The sequence below is a fragment of the Phyllostomus hastatus genome, unplaced genomic scaffold, assembly GCF_019186645.2.
Source record: "Phyllostomus hastatus isolate PE091 unplaced genomic scaffold, TTU_PhHast_1.1 phas_contig_210, whole genome shotgun sequence".
Lineage (NCBI taxonomy): Eukaryota > Metazoa > Chordata > Mammalia > Chiroptera > Phyllostomidae > Phyllostomus > Phyllostomus hastatus.
This window is the reverse complement of record NW_025333737.1, coordinates 8,177,445-8,193,607: the sequence shown is the minus strand read 5'-3', so window position 1 is coordinate 8,193,607 and position 16,163 is coordinate 8,177,445. Positions and strand designations below refer to the sequence as shown.

The 16,163-nt window shown below is 57.7% G+C and overlaps 1 protein-coding gene across 2 annotated transcripts in view; it reads right to left on the bottom strand.

Moving 5' to 3' along the window:
* The window catches only part of SDK2 (sidekick cell adhesion molecule 2), a 246,277-nt gene that overhangs the window by 9,174 nt on the left and 220,940 nt on the right, over positions 1-16,163 (bottom strand). For both annotated transcript variants that reach the window (XM_045837275.1, XM_045837274.1), the window contains 6 exons: positions 15,566-15,727; positions 13,061-13,186; positions 8,998-9,162; positions 7,580-7,720; positions 7,170-7,308; positions 4,841-4,967 (listed from right to left, as the gene is read on the bottom strand). In XM_045837275.1, the coding sequence (XP_045693231.1) occupies positions 4,841-4,967; positions 7,170-7,308; positions 7,580-7,720; positions 8,998-9,162; positions 13,061-13,186; positions 15,566-15,727 (860 nt within the window). The remainder of the gene's footprint in view (positions 1-4,840; positions 4,968-7,169; positions 7,309-7,579; positions 7,721-8,997; positions 9,163-13,060; positions 13,187-15,565; positions 15,728-16,163) is intronic.

Sequence of the window (16,163 nt, the reverse complement as noted above, 5' to 3'; positions counted from 1 at the left end):
CCAAAGGGTCACTGGCTCGATTCCCAGTCAGGGCACATGCCTGGGTTGCAGGCCAGGTCCCCCAGCTGGGGGCATTTGAGAGGCAACAGATCAACGTATCTCTCACATATCGATGTTTCTCTCCCTGTCTCCCTCTTTTTAAAAATAGTAAATAAAATCTTTTAAAAAAGAAAGGTAAAGATGCAACTGAAACGAAAAAAGATTGTGCTGTGACAAAAGTGGTTTGTGAAGTCTGTTGGTACTATTGACATTTTGGCCAAATAATTCTTTGCTGTGTGACTGTCTTATGCATTGGAGGATGTTTAACAGTACCCTGGCCTCTACCCACTAGAAGCCAATAGTGGGAGACAGCCAACATACTCAAAATATCCAAGTCAATGAAGTTATTGGTGACAATAAAAAATGAGTCTTTTATTTTACAGAAAGAACTAAACAGTTTTTGGCCAACCCCACATAGAAAATCTAGCTTGTCCGTACAGCTTCTCATTCTTCCGCACAGGCTTTGTGCCACTACAATGAGCTTAGCGGGGCTGCTGGGGTCGCACAAAGACCTGAATAGCGGTTAGGGAAGGTGCCATGGCTTGGGATTTCTCTCCCATTGAGATTTTCTTGTGTGTTAGCTATGAACATTTTATACCAAACTTGGGCTCTTACTTTGAAAATGAAGTTGGACTGAAGCCATCCTTCATTTTCAGAAGTTCCAGCAGGCAAGCCACAGGCTCTTTAAGCTGCAGCCTTTGTGTGGCTCCTGCCTAGCAGCCTGGAAGCCTTCTCCTGTAGCCCTGGAGGTGCAGCCCCCACCCCCACTCCTGTGTCCTCCGGGGACAGCCAGCCCCCCAGCCTTCTCACTGCTCCATATGGCCTTTCTCACATCACTTCATGTTTGTCTGTTTGCAAAAACATGGACTTTTTGTTTATTACTGTATTACAGGGAGCTGGCTGGCAAATCCCCACTGGCTTTGGAGAGTGAGTTTTGGGTGGTCTGAGTTAGGATACAAACCAGGCGGTATATGCAAGACTCCCTGTCAGAGGACCTGGGGGAGGGGGTCTCCAAAAGACAGGAAGTCACCCTCCAAAGCAGCTGACACAGAGGGGCCAGCCTGTGTGGCCCCTGACCCCTAGGGACGTGCCATCAGAGCAGGAGACTAGGTGACACCCCCCGTCAGTCCCAGACTGAACGTTGCAACGGTGGACGTCCCACAACCCACATACTATCTACAGTCCTGCGGCTCCTCACCGGGGCAAGCAAGTGGCCACAGGATTGACTTACTACGTTGGTAACAGGGGCACTGGAAGGAGGCCAGCGGCGCTGTGTCCAGCCTATCCCCTCCAGCCCACAGGAGCTCCCAGGGGGCAGGACCATGTCTCCGTCACCTCTACGTCCTCAGAGTGCAGGCTCAAGAAATGAGTGCTGAGAATCAGCGTCTGCTCACCCCCGCCCCCATCGGAGAGCCCTCACCACCCCGGATGGACAAATGCTGACATCTGGGCCTTCTCAGCTGTCAAAGCACAAACTCGGACCTGACGCTGGAGGCACAGGGGACGGGCTGCCAGGGTCCTGAAGCAGAGTCCCGCATTCCTCTCACTGAACCAGGCACAACCCTGGAGTTGCAGAATGACAAGCAGTCTGCTTGGGGTCCTGTTGGTGACACTCAGGGACTCAGGGTAGTGGCTCTTTACCAACAGGTATGAAAGCCATCCAACATTTTAACAATGGGGCTTTTCACGATGGTGCAGCAAACCAGTGCCCTGGGGCTGGGGGGACGTGAGTACAGACAGCTGCACCCTCTCAGGGTCTCCTGGGGCTCCCCCATTCCTGAGGACACCGATGCTCTGGCAACAGCCGCCTGCATGCCAGGCTACCCGCTGCGGCCTGAAAGCCAGAGGTCCATTCCTGAGCCAGCAGACCCGAGTGACGCTGGTGGGCACTGCACGGCCCGACTCTCTCTCTTAGTGCACTCTGTATAACAGCCCCCCGACAGACAGTGCTGCTGCCCTGCGTGGGCGAGGCTGCGGCAGACCCCTTCCCGATCCAGAGGCAGTAAGGGGCGGAGCTGGGGTTCAACCCAGGGCCACACACCAACCCCGACCCCCTGGGGCTGCCCTGCAGAGCAGCCGTCTCGGGGCTGGACTGTCACGCCCGTGCCTCACCGTCCACGCCAGATGCCTGTCTTGGGAACAGTGTTAGGGCCCAGAGCACTTTCTTCTGGGTGTCTGTCTTTACCCTTTGAGGATGGGCTTGAGGGTTTTTTATTTTTATTTTTTGCACTTCACAGTTAGTTGTTCTCAAGACTGTCTCATCAGTCAGTTCTTAATGCCTTTCCAGAAACTTCTGCCGTGAGGGTGACAGCATCAGCATGGGGTAGGCCCGTGGGGCCGCGGCACTCTGCATCAGAAGGCCGGCCCACGGGCTCCGGCTCCCCACCGTGGGAGTGGGACCCTGGGTTTGCCCTCTGGCGGGTGGACCTGAGCCAACTCCCTTAAGCTCTCTGAGCCTCAGTTTCCCACTAATGCCTGCCTCGGAGGGTCACTGCAACGCTATGAAGTGTGAGGCCTGTGGGCTGAGCACAGCCCCAGGGGTGTGGCCCTTGTTCTTGGTGTGACTCGAAAGGGCGACACCTTGTTGACGGTGTGAGTCGTGGTACTGGTCACGGAATAACTCTTAGGCCAACCACAGATCTGTTTACCCGCGAACCACGCTCGGTCTGGAGCCTGTGCAGCGTGACCAGCACCCCAACACCCCTTTCATGGTTTCAGCAAGAACATGCAGAGTGACGTGTGCCAGGTGCCATGCAGGACACTGGGGATACAACAGCCATCAGAACTGTCATATGTCCCTGCTTTCATGGAGCTTAGCTTTCAGAGTAAATAGACACAAGTCAATCCAACACTGCTCCCAACTCAAACGCCAAATCATCCCAAAGTCGCCAAGTCCGAGGCCCTGGAAGGGAACCTGGGCATTCTGCCGTGACAGCTGACTCTGGAGCCGGGAAGCCTTCTCTCACTAGGGTATATGCTCCTGGGGGTGTATGTGTGTGTGACTGGGTCCAGGTTGCTATGGAAACAGTGTTCAAGTGATGGGCTTGTTTTGAACGAATGAGGCCTATGGCTAAGCAGAGGATCCCAAGAATCTGCCACCCCGGGGGAGCTTATAAAGAAGGATGGCCTTGGGGTGGCTGGGGGGCCTGGCATGGCCTCAGGGACCAGCTCTGCATCCCCTGTGAGGGTCCTCCAGACCCACGCAGGGATGGCCAAGAAAGCTCTGGAAACATCGGAAAATACCTCCTGCACTCAGAGGACTTGCTCCCTGAAGGGTTGGCGCTCAGCCACTGGGGGCAGATTAACAATGTCCTCTGCAGAAGGTCCAGGGAGGCCGGCCGAGCAGCATGGCGAGTCCTCTGGCTGCCCACTGCCTTGCTCTCTGTAGACAGGAGCACGGCTTAGGGAGTCCTTTACTACAGCCCCACGTACATAGCAAGTGTATCTTTTTGAATTTCACCTTGAGTGCCTAGAATCTAAATGCTCATCACCCTCTTTGGGGAGAAAGATGAAACATCCTGCTTCAGGGAAGCATGGCCTTGTAAGTCCCTCCGCCCACGTGGCTACAAGGAATTAAATACTCATAAGAAGATGCCACGACCTGAATCACATGAGTCCCCCACGTAAGCCAGGCTAAGCTGGGGTCTCTGTCCCTGCCAGCTGAGCTGGGGTGCTAGCTCCGGCCTTCCTGGCTCTGCCCAGCCCAGCAGTAACCCTGGCGCTGAACAAAACAGCAGTGGGCAAGAGGCCCTGGGTCCATGGGGCCCACAGCCGGATCCCAGGCTTGCTGGCACCTCCTACGCGGCCCACAGCCCTGCTCCCTGCTGGCATCTCTTCCTTCTCGTCCTCTCCCAGGACCGGGAGGAAAAGGTCCAGGGCGTGGGATACAGTGGCCTTTCTTGGCCCTTCCTCGGCAACCACCAGGCTTGGCCAAGTTCAAGAGGGCTGGGGTGGGAGGCTGTAACACCCCTTCATCAGCATGCACTCTGCCTCCTCTCCCCGTGGCCTGGGACAGAGTGTCCCCGAGTGGCCCACCTAATGGCAGCCTCTCTAAAGCTCTGTGTCTCCCAGAGGCACTGTCTCCTTCTTAACGTGTGAGCTGACATTTATTCACCAGCTGCCATGTGCCAGGCCCTATGCTAAGCTTCTCCATGCCTGATCTCAGCCCCATGAGAGCCTGTTGTTACCCCTGCCCATTCTACAGATGGAGATACTGAGGCTCAGAGAGGTTTTTCTACCAGATCAGGACGCCCCAGCTCATGGGCAGCAGAGCCAGGTTTCAAATTCAGATCCGGGCTTCCAAAGCACTAATGCCTTCTCAGCCTCTCCTGCTTCCCGTCCTTGGGTGCCCAGGCACACGACCTTCATTTCTGGCACTCATTCTGACCCTGACCAGCTCAGTCTCGGTTCTCTGACCCTGGCAAGACAGGCTGCTATGTCCACCTCCCTCCCCTCGACTTCAGGAGCCTCGCAGGCTGGAGCCACTGAGTGATGGAGCATGTGGGTGACCCCTCACCCCATGGGAGGGTGAGGACCATGGTCTTGGGTATCTTACACGACCAAGATTCCAGGGACCCATGGGCCTTGGGTGCAAACTCTGAGCAGAGCATGGTAGGCAACAGCTGACCCACACAGGACTTCTGGGCAGTTTCCCGGGGCCCCTCCATCGCTATGGCCCATAAAGGGAAGGAGGGGAGGGAGTCCATGTGATGGGCCCCGGGCTGGGCCTCCGTGCAGGCCAGCACTTTGGAAAGGGGCTGCTCCGCAGCCCGTCAGGGCGCCTGGCCCTCTCGCCCCTCACCTGAGAGTCAGAGACTTCTGAGGGCTTCTCGGTCAGGCTGCTGCTCTCCGCCTGGATGAGGTCATTGTACTTGGTGACGTCCTCGTCGGAGTAGTGAAGGCTGCCCGGGCTGGGCCGGGGCGGGGACCTGGGGAGAGTGGGGTGAGGCTGAGAGGCGGTCCCACTCAGAGCCACCTGCCTCCTCTGGTGCGGGGAGGCCGCGCTGAGGCCTGGAGGCATGAAGGCCCGGGACCCCTCACCCTGCTGTGTCTGCTCTTCCTAGGCTGTGCCTTGGAAGGCGGACCATGGGCTAGGGAATCCGTTGTGGTGGGGAAGGCTCGGGTGCCAAAGGTGCTGGACCGACCTCCAGAATTAGCTCCAGGGAAATGGTGGGAGGGGGAGGCACCTAGATCCCCCACGTGGGGTTCCAAGCTCTTGGGCATCAGGACTACCTGGCAGTGAACGTTACAAAGCATCCTGGGCCCCACGGAGTCGTCGGGGACTGCATCCTCAGGTGGGGCCAGGAGACCTGCACTGCAGACCGACTCCCCCTGTGATCCTTAAACTCATAAGGCGAGCTTTAGGGAGTTGGCACAGGGGTTAGGAGAGAAAGGAAAAGCACCTCTTCCCTCCCTGCCACTGATCTACTCAGAGACTGAAAGTCGTTCTGGGGGCTAAGTCACGCCCCACCTGTGGAAAGTTGTGCCCTTCTGGGTGACTTAGAGTCTGGCCCTGAGTTGTCAGCACTAACACCCACCCAGGGTAGGGTGTCTGGCACTCCACCTGCCATGGTGCGGGGGGCGGTGCAGCCTAGAGGCTGGAGAGTGGGCAAGGCTGGGGTCCTCTACAACTCTGCCCTCAGGAGGGGGGCTGAGGAGGTACTGCCCAGGGCCTAATGCTCCAACACCTACCTGCCCAGCCTGCTCCAGGAAGGTTTTCTGGAACAGAGGCTTTGAACCCCAGCCATCCGCACAGGGGCTGGAGCTGTTTGCTGCAGCAACGCTGCTCTGAGAATAGTCCCTCAACCTGGGAATCTGTCACCAGCAACCTCTGCCCCCTCACCCCCAGCCTCCTGTACGGTATCTACACTGATTACATTCCAATCGAAAAAGTGCATCTTTATATGAAAATTAAAATAATAGCAGAACTAGCTGCAGCTTAATTTAGATAAGACAGGCAAATAGATGACACAGAGGAGGGAAACCATGGGGTGCCAGGCTAACACTGTCTTGGTGACAGGCAGGTGAGCGGGGGCTGGCAGTGTCACCGTGGCTGAGTTGGGCCCGGAGACTGAGGATCCTTTGGTGCCAGCAGGATTTTTGTGTACACCCAGTGGTGTGGGGTCACTCAGGGGCCGCGGTGCGCGTACACTGTGGGCGTGAGAGGCAGGCGAGGCCAGGCCGTCGGTGAAACACCCCCTTGTTCCATGTGGCAGGGCCCTGGAGCCAGCCTGGCGAGACTGTGGTGTCCATGCTGGGCCTGCCACCGCGGCCTCAAATGTCCTTTTCTTTGGAGAGCTGGCTTTGGCGGAGGGTGAGAGCTGGCCCCCCATCCTCCTGAAGAACACACACATCGCCTCTTCCCTCCGGGACCAGACAGAGAAGTTTTGTGAGCTGCCGCTGCCCTTGGAAATAGGCGGGGTGGCCGGCCACAGGGAGTGGGCTAGGGGGGCCTGGGGTTGGAGCGAAGTCAGAAGACAGTTGGCCTGCCACCAGCCTTGTCCTTGCTAGGGTCGGATGCTGCCCTTTGAGGACGATGCTGAGAGTTAGGACTTGGGGCAGGTGGGGGCAGGGAGGTGGGAGAAAACTATTCTACCACTACAGCAGGTATGAGAGAGGACTTAGGGGAACATGTCTACACTCAAATAGCCCTCTCTTTCCAGAACTGGAGGACAGGTAGGGCAGAAGCAACCACAGGGAGCTCCCAGCCCCTCTCACTCATGTGTCTGTCCAGCCTACTTTTGCCAGGTCCGCCGCCCATTTGGGGCAAGTGAATATCACGGCTTCAGGCTATTCCTAGGAACAGCTGGCTTCAAACAACAGTGGGTTGGTTTGCAAACTTGTGCAAGGTATATATGTCCCTTGTCATTGGCAGAAACCCTTGGTACCCAGCTCCTTGTGGCTTCCTCCCCAGTGTGCCCTCCCCTGGGCTGTGGCCCCTGGCCCTGGGTTGTGCTGCCCAGGCCCTGCTGTGTCTTTCTGCTGACGATTCCCACTCACTGGGGTGGAAAGCAGTTTCCAGGACAGGGTGAGGCCAAGTGGGCATGGCCTGCTCTGTGGCCCTCCCAAACCTGGGACCTGCTAGCCCTCAAGCCTCTGTCCCCTGGTACCCCATGCAGGGAGCCCACTACCTGGTGTACAGGCCATTCTTTCGGCAGAAGGAGTTCTTGACAGAGAGTCGTCGGTTGTTGAGTTCCAGGGCAGGAAAACTGCTTTCATCCAAGCTCATCATCTCCCCATGGCCCAGGGCCCCAGACTTGGCATTGTTTCCTGGTCGGGGGTGGGGGAGAGTGAGGAGATCAACACCGATCACTCACCCCATCCCTTCAGACCGGGTGGTCTCCTCTCCCCCATCTCCCTTCTCCCCACCTGGCTAGGCTGCCTGGTTTCTCTCATTAGAGCTGAAACCAAAATTGGAGGTGGAGATTGCATGGGAAGCCTGGGCATTTCCAGGAGAGAGAGAGAACCCTCCTGCCCCTGCTGAAAGGGAGGCAGCCACGGGAAAGTCCAGCCCAGCCAGCAGGGCAGGGTGGCGGCTCACCCGAGTCTGTCTTCTTGGCGTACTTCTTGCTCTGGCCCCGGATGATGAGCACGAAGACCAGCAGCAGGATGAAGATGAGGCCGACCAGGGCGATGACCACCAGGAACCACCACTCCTCGTAGAATGGGCTGGCTTTCTGGGCTGGATCACGGAGTGGGTGTCAGGGCCAGGGTGCTCAGCCCCTCCTGCTCCAGTGGGGACCCTACCTCCTGCCCTCAGCATCTGTGTAGGCGGGGTCTGTGCCCTCTGAACAGGTGGAGCCCAAGACAAGGTTGGGAGGGACAATCGTTTTCAGTGCCAGCTCTGATCAACGCATGGAGCGCCCTGCAGGGCTGTTTTGAGAAGAGTTCTGGGGTTGCTTCTGGACTCACGAGGGAAGAGTGCCAGGATTGATTAATGATGTCTGCCAGAGACCCGGGCTAGAGTGCGGGAAGGGTGGTGTGCTTGCTCTTTTTCCTTTCTCCCCATTGCCACCCATGGCCTACCTTGATGGGCAGACCCAACTTTGCATTGGGAAGGTGCTTCTCTGGCCTGTGGTGGGCCTGACAGAGTGTGTGCCGAAGTTTAGTTGAGACGGAATCTTTTTCTGGTAGCACAAAGCGGGGTTGTGGGGACGGTGGACGTGAATGGGCCTTTCAAACGTCTCCCCAGGTGGGGCTCCCCTCCTTCCCAGTCCCCAGTACTATGCTTTCTGCACCAGGCTGTCTCATCCACCCTGATGAGGGGCTGGCTTCTATTTCTGTCCTCAAGTGTTTATTTCCCACGATTCGGTCCTATCCATCTGGACAAGGGCGAAAGTGTGTGGGAGGAGGGAGGCAGCCGGGTGTTTGAAACTCCTCTGGTGAATAGAAATCCTGAGTTATATTCCTGCAGCGAGGGAAGAGGCCCCAGGACTAAAAGCAGTTAGTGGTTAGACTTGAGATCACAGGTGTTGAGATTAGAGTCCTGCGTGAGCTCTGAGGCAGGCTGGATGGGAAGAACTTGGGGAGGACAAACAGGTGGATGGCAGGCCACCCCACCTGGGCACTGTGCTCCAGGGCTGCTGACTCTGTTTGTTTGGGGGTGGTTTCTATGGAAACACAGAGTTTATGGCCTGGCGCCCTTGAATCTCCTGGGTGATGAGCTCACGGAAGCTCTCACGTTGGGCCCACTGATTCGTGCACAAGTCCACTGGGCCCCCTGCCCAGGGCTTCTGGAGTCCTTGAAAGGGAACCCAAAAGAGCCATTGACCCAGCTCCTTCCACAGTGGAATGCTGACTCAGGCCCGGGCCCAGGGCTCACTGCTTCGGAGCGTTGACAGCACCGTGCATTTCGGTCCCCACCCCAGTGCTTCCGGGCCTCTGCTGCCTCTCCTCCTTCCCCACCGCCCAGCCTCTTGGGAGGGCGCTCCCCCCACCCCTCACCCCACAGGCCAGTACCTGGCACAGACTGGGAGGGGCTGCTGGGGGTGCCGAAGCCGTAGTCGTTGACGGCGATGACCCGGAAGTCATAGCTCACGCCAGGCTTCAGGATGTCCATGCTGAACGTGTAGGAGGTCACCTCCTTGGGGATGTCTTTGATGAGGATGTCCCACAGCCCCTCATCTGTAAGAGCGCAGGGGTGGGGTGAGGCCCCCCGTGGCAGGGAGGCCCCCCTCTGCCTGCCTGCCTGCCTGCCTCTCCCTGAGAGCCGGCCTGTCTGCTCCGCCCAGTCAACGCCGAGGGCCAGCACGTGGCACCTAGGAGGTCCTCAGGAGGGATTTTTTTAAACGATGCCATTTGCAGCATCTGACCTCTTTATTCTTTTTGTTAAAATGTCTATAAAGTGTTATATATGTATACTACGCAGAAAATACTGTAACAAGCAACCAGGAGCACACCCAGACAGACAGGCTCATCTCTGTAGCCCTCATGGGCCGAACTCCACACACTCCGCCTTCCACAGCAGTAAAAAGCCCAGGTTGGCACGATTTGAAGTGGCCGCCAAGGATTGTACCGCACTGCCTATGCAGCCCCGCCACCCCGCACTGAACCAGGCTGAACCATGCTGATTCTGTTCCTGATCCCCGTTCCTACTCAAAACATACAGAGGGGTGGCATCACACATAAAAGGAGGCTCTTTTCTTTTTTTTTTTTACAGCTGAAAAAGGAATTGGGGCTGCCCATGAGCGTTTGGTCAGGGAGCTGGATTTGAGGTCCTCAGGTCCCTCTGTGCTTAGGGGCAGGGATCTGAGGAGAAACAGGGACCAGCGAGGGCCAGAGGGACCCCTGCCTGTACTCCACCCTTGTGGTCTCCAATCACCCCAACTTTTGAGCTCCTGACTTCCCTTTCAGGCCCTCCCAGCCTCCATTGTCTAAATTTATTAGCCTAAGATTAAGGCAACGGTCTTCTGTCTGTGCAAGAGACGAGGCGAGCATCCACTAGGGCACCGTGAAGAGACTGGGAGGGACCCGGGCCAGGTGCTCTGCATGGGGCTCGTGGGGCTGGCTTGGCCCTGGCACAGTGGGTGAGCCCTCCTGCTTGCACTAGTGCAGGGCTTACTTGGGAACCGACATGTCAAGCCACCTGGTCAGGTTCCCTTCTCAGGTGAATCGGGGTGCAGAGGTGTTAGAAAGACCTTGGTGGGCTGAGCATGCAGGTCCTTCATCCCATGACCTGCTCCAGGGAGGTCACCCAGGTCACCCAGGGACCGGTACCTGCGACTGCCCTGGACCCACCCCACCAGCAAGCCCCTCCTAGCTCTTCAGCCTCACTCTCCTCGGGCACCCTTCTTCCTCAGTTGCTTCCAAGCTCCTCCCGGGAAGAGCTGCCTTTCAGGCCTGCAGGCTCCCTGGCTCCAGCTCAGCCCTTCTGCAGGGTGGATGGATTTGGGTTGTGCTCCACACCAGACTTTTCTATAGATCCACCCCCATCAAGAACTCTAGTGGAGGTGCCATGCCCTCCATTAGCATTTTGGAATTTGGGACCAAGAGTGGGGTGGGACCTGCTGAGGGTGCCTTCCCACCCTTCCACCCTTCCCACCCAGATTCTCCGATGCAAAGGTGGCTGTGGGGATCTGTCTGCTCTCTGAGGTCAAGACCAAAGGCTGCGGGTCCCAAGACTCGGATGCACCTTTCACTGTCTTTATTTGGTTTTGGGTGCCTCCTGTCACCTGCACATCCGGTCTTTTGTCTAATGTCTCTCTCTCTCACTCTTGCTAGGCTGGGAAATTCCTCCAGGGTAGGGATCACACCCAGGTTGTCTGCACAGCCCCGCACTTAGCCCAGGCACCTTCTAAGTGTGGAATGAATGAATGCAAATCTCTCCTCTGAAGCCCCTTCAGGGCATTGTGTGCCTCAGTTTCAGTACTGCGTGCCTCAAAATCTGAGTGTTGGGGTGCAAACCCATTTTCCTCCCATGACTCTAAATTCTCTCATTTGTGACAGCCACAGGGATGATGATGGTGGTGACGACCATACCACAGGGACACTCATTCCTCATCAAGCATTGTGGCTTGAAGGGCCTTACTCTTCATGTCCACAGCAACAGCGGGAAGGAGGAACTGTTGTACCCACATTACAGATGGGGAAACTGAGGCTTGGAGAGATGAACCCATCTTCCCGAGGCCACCTGGCTATAAGTGGAAGAGCTGGGGTTTTAGCCCAGAGCCATCCAGTTCCTCCTGGCACTGAACCCCCTCCAGGTGCCCAGAGCCATCAGCAGCTGAATCGGTGCTTGCTGGATGGGCTGGTTCGAGACCTTGCTGCCTCCCAGAAGCTGGGGCCTCTTGCTTGCTGTCTGAGATACCTCGTTTTGCCTCACAAAGAGGGTAGGGCTGGGGCACCTGGGCCAGGCCAGAAGCTGCTGGAATGTCATGCTGTGTGGCTCTGGCCTCCAGCCCTGGGAGTCAGCTGATATGCAGGGTGGGTTCCATGGGCCCGCACACCTTAAGTGCGTGTCTCCCTGGCCTGGCTGCCCATGGTTCATAGAAAGTGGGTGTGTTTAGTAGGTTCTGCCCAGCATAAAGGCACATCCTGAAGATGCCAGAGGGTGAGGTCACATACCACCAGGGGCAAGGAGGTGGGAAGGTGACTGCCCCTACTAGGAGGTGTGGAGAGAGGCACAGCATTCCCTGAGCCCTCTGTCCTTTCCTCGCCCCCTGCCATCCCTGCCACCAGCCCTCTGCCGCAGCTCCGAGTCCCGATCCTTCAGGGGACCTTAGCTGGGTCTCTCTTCTTGTACTCAGTCCTTGGTTCCACCTGTGTGGACCAACTCTCGGCCCCAAACCCAGAACACTAGGTCCCATGCTGGGCCTCCCAGGGAACAGTGGAAAATCAACATGGCCAAACTCCAGTCTGGAGCCAACATTCCACAGTCTGGTACCCTGGCCTGCCAACTTGGGTGGAAAAAACAGGCTCAGGCCCAGGTTAGAAGCATGCAGTGGTCTCCTGGCCAACTCTGCGCCCGGCTGGCACTGGACGGCTGGGGAGGGACCATCTGGAGTGGGGAGAGAGCCAACCGCATGCACACCTTCCGGCTACACGCTGAATCTGAGCCCCTGTGTGTATGAGCTATTGGCGGCCATAATCATTAGCCTAAGATTATGGCAATGATGGGGCAGTGGCTGCTTTCTGGAACCACTGAAATTAACTACGTGCTATTGAGATGACTAGCTCTCAGCTACCGCCAAGAATGAGCAATTTGTCACTGGGATGTTTCGATGTCCCCCATTAGAAGTATTAGCTACTGCCATGCCTGACTACTCCTTGTTATGACTACTGTTTGCTGCTCATGCTAGGAAGCGAAATCTTTGTTTAAATAGTGCCTCAACTTCAGTCGCCTAATCACAGGTCCATGGAAGACCAAGGACAAGCCTCCAGCCTTTGCTAATTCTGGCGCTTCTGATTAACTGGGAAGCCTAGCAACGGCGGGAGTTGGCAGTGGCCGAGGGCTCCCATGCGTAAGGGGAGCTTGGAGGAGCGGGCGTCAGCGGCGACTGTGAAACAGGAGCATGCATCGCAGCCCCTGGAGCGACTTATCAGCCGCTCATCGCCTGATGGCTTTGGAAGTTCTTGTGATTCGATTTCAGGCTTGACAGGAGAAGTTGGTCTGATGGCAGGGACTGCCAAGACAGCCGTGATGGCAGAGACAGGCCTTGAAGAGGTGGCCGAAATCTCTGGGGGACAGCTGGCCTCCTTACGGGGCATTGGTGGGGTTGCGTGGAGGACATGGGTGCTTAACCCTTCGCTCCTCTGGCTTCCTGAATGATCCTCCACCTGCCTGGTCCCCAAGGGTGCTGAGTGCGGTTCTCCAGGGGCTCTGGGGTGTCCCTTGACGAAGGGTGTGCCTTAGCTAGAGCCTGTTTCCCACTCACACCTCTAGCTTCACCTGGGGAAGCACAGCGCTGTCTCAGGTGACAACAGACAGAGGTGCGCCCAGTGGAGGTTACTTGGGAAGGAGGGAGGAAGGGAGATGTGGACTCCCGCTCCACGGGGACAGTGGCTCAGCCTGGGGCAGGCATACCTGAAGGCCTGGCCTCGATGACGTAGCGGGTGACGGGCCCTTTGCCGGGGTCTCCGCTGGACCAGTGGATGGCGATGGCGGAGCTGTACCGCACGATGATGGGCACTCCAGGCGGTCCCGGGGCTCCTGCAAACAGCGCGCAGTGGGCAAGGGGTGTACAGAGCTGGACGTGTACCTAGTCTGTCCAGCAAGGGGGCTGGACCCCAAAACCACCCCGCCAGAGTCTCCAGAAGCCCTGCACATACTGAGGCCCAAGGAGCACATTTGAGACCGGGCACACTGGATCTGAGAATGTTCTCCTCTGAGCCACTTACCCCCCCTGAAGTCCAAGTTCTGGGGCAGTAGAAAGTCTCTGGGTGACGTCAGACAGGTCCCTGTAGCAGATTCAGCAGAACTGGCTTTCTAGATCTAGCCCAGAACCATTAGATGGGTGACTGATTAATTCACATGGCCCTCTGGTGCCTCGGTTTCCCTATCTGTAAAAGCTTTTTTGGAATGCAAGGCTTAATGGGGGGCAGTGAAAGTGGGTGTGACGATGGCAGAGTAGGTCCATGATCAGAGGAGGTTGCTTTTGGGGGGCAGAAGGACACCCTGACATCTCCTTTTCTGGCCTATGACAGCAATGTCTCCCCACCTCCTTCCTGAAACCTTCTGACCACAGCTGCATTTGCTATAAGGTGAGGAGGGAAGAGGCCGGGGCTGCAGGACATCCTGGGCCTCTGCTGCTTACAGGGAGTGAGTGGGGGTGACTGGCTGGCCCAGCCAGTGCGGTGGCCCCTGTGGACGCCTGCTGGGAAAGACGCTGATGATCCAGCATCAGATGGAAGGTCTCTGGGCATAGAAGCTGGCAGGCTGGACCGGAGGCCAGGGACTCACTGACAGAGCTTGGCAGCCCACTGCCCGCCCCAGTCCTGACCCTGGCCTTGGAGGGCCTCGCTTCCTTCCTTCCTTCCCTAACGCATGTCCTGCCTGCCATGGCACAGGCAAAGGCAGCTGAGGGCTCGGGTGTGGGACACAGCCCTAGGGAGGTATGAAGGGGGGAGTGGGGGTTTCAGGACCCCGAATTCTCTTCTGCACAGGACAACACTCAGGGCTGAGAGAAGGAGCTGTTGTCTCCTCCTGGACCAGAGCTTCCTGTGTGCAGCCGTAGCCTGGCCTGGGAAGGGGAGCATGGGGACCTCTGATCCTCCCCCCTCAGACCCCTCCTCACTCACACCTGCAGGATGCAGCTCAGTTCTTCCTCGGAGGGCTCTCCCCTCCACCTCTATACTTCCTGCCCCGGCCTGGGTCACTTCAGGCTTCAGGTTAGAACAGCGTGGCCTCCAGCGTGTTCTCCATGGCATTCTCCTGTCCCCATGCCATTGCTTGGCCCTGACAGGGCTTTTCCTGCTTTTGTTTCCCAGGAAACCCAGCTCAGGTGAGAGGCGCAGGGGAGGGGCGGGGGGCAGGTGCAGGGCAGAGCGGGCTCCAGGGTGAGCTCTTCCTACAGCCCCGTGGGCTTTGTGCCGTGGAGCCCAGACAATGTCTGCAGGGCAAACCCCTCATGAGAGGTGAGGGGAGGCCACCTCTCCAGGCCCAGCTCACCTTCCAGGGGCCAGACTAAGCCAGGCGTGGGTTACAGGGGGACCAGACCACACCTGGTAGGTGGGGCAGGGAGGAGGGTGGGAGAGGGATTTCAGGGAAAGTTGGGGATGGGCTGTGTCCTTTCTCAGAAAGGGAGGGAGCAGAGTGGCCTGGGAACTGGGTGGCTTTAGTGTTCAGGGGGGGACATCCTGCGTGGGTGACCGGGACTTGGGAGAGCTATACCTCTAACACTGGGGGTGCCCTGAAAATGTCCTCCAGCCCAAGGATGACCTCAAGAGGTGTCACAAAACTCAAACCAAGCCACTCTTTCCTTTCTGGGCCCCAGTGCTCCTCTCCCTCACCCCTCCCCTCCTGCCTCGGCCCCAGGCACTGTTGCCTTGCTTCTGTCTTCCCCTCCCCCTAACCTTGCCTGTCCAGGAAGGAGGCAGCTAGCAGGTGCCCCTGCCTTTAGCCTTGCCAGAGCCATCTTCCTGCCTCCCCCACTCCCCCACCGCCCCCGTGGCTCTTGCAGGGTGTACTCAAGAGTCACCCTCAGCTCTTGTTCAAATGTGCATCCCCAGGGTGGACGCTCAGAGATCCTGAATCCATGGGGCCCAGGAACCTGCATGTGTCAGAGGAACCCCAGTGGTTCTGATGTAAGTGGCACCCTGAGAAACATGTGATGCCACGGTGGCCTTCCATAGCCCAGCCACCTTCTCCCACACCTCCACCCACAACCACCCCTCCCCTCCTGCCTCAGGCCCTGCCCCGTGTGGGCTCTGTGTCTGCTGGCTCCCTAGCCCATGGGCTCCACCAGGGACCCCATCTTGCTCATCCCTGTGGCTCCAGCCCCAGCACGGCTCTGGACACCTCTCCCCATGTCGGGGGCAGAATGCTGGGAGTGGAGGGTGCAGCTCCCGTGTCGGCCTGATGCTCCCCTACCTTCGCCCGGGCCCGTGGTGACGTTGGCTTCGATCTCAGGCCCGTAGGTGAAGGTCTTGGCTCTGATGCGGAACCTGTAGGTCATGCCCTCTGCCAGGTCCTTCACCTTCAGCCACAGAGGGCTGTTCCCCTTCACATCCACCGTCACGATCTTACTGACTCCTGTTGGGGGGGTGGGTGCGGGAAGCAGAGTATGTGGGGACTGCGGGGAGTATGCGGGGCAGGTGGGTGCCCTGGGCGAGGGGGCCAAAGCCCCGTGGCAGGAGGCAGGGCTGGCACCCTCGGCCACATGCAGTGTCTCCCAGACGGTTTCTCAGACCACAGTCCTATGGGCTGTTCTTAGCAAAAAGGTCTCTGCGGCCAAATCCACTTGAGAAAAGCTGCATATTGTCTGTTAAATAACCACAGGACTCTTCTGCACCTGGAGGGGGAAAACCCTCACCATCCTGCTTAACTTAACTACCGTACAGCAGACATGTTTCATACCCCATCTCTGTCCCCCCACCGAACTCGAATTCTAAGGATCACCTCTCAGGAAGCGCTTCTGTGAAGACAGCACAGCCCGAGATTGGAGGCGGCGCACCTGCTGCCGGGTGAA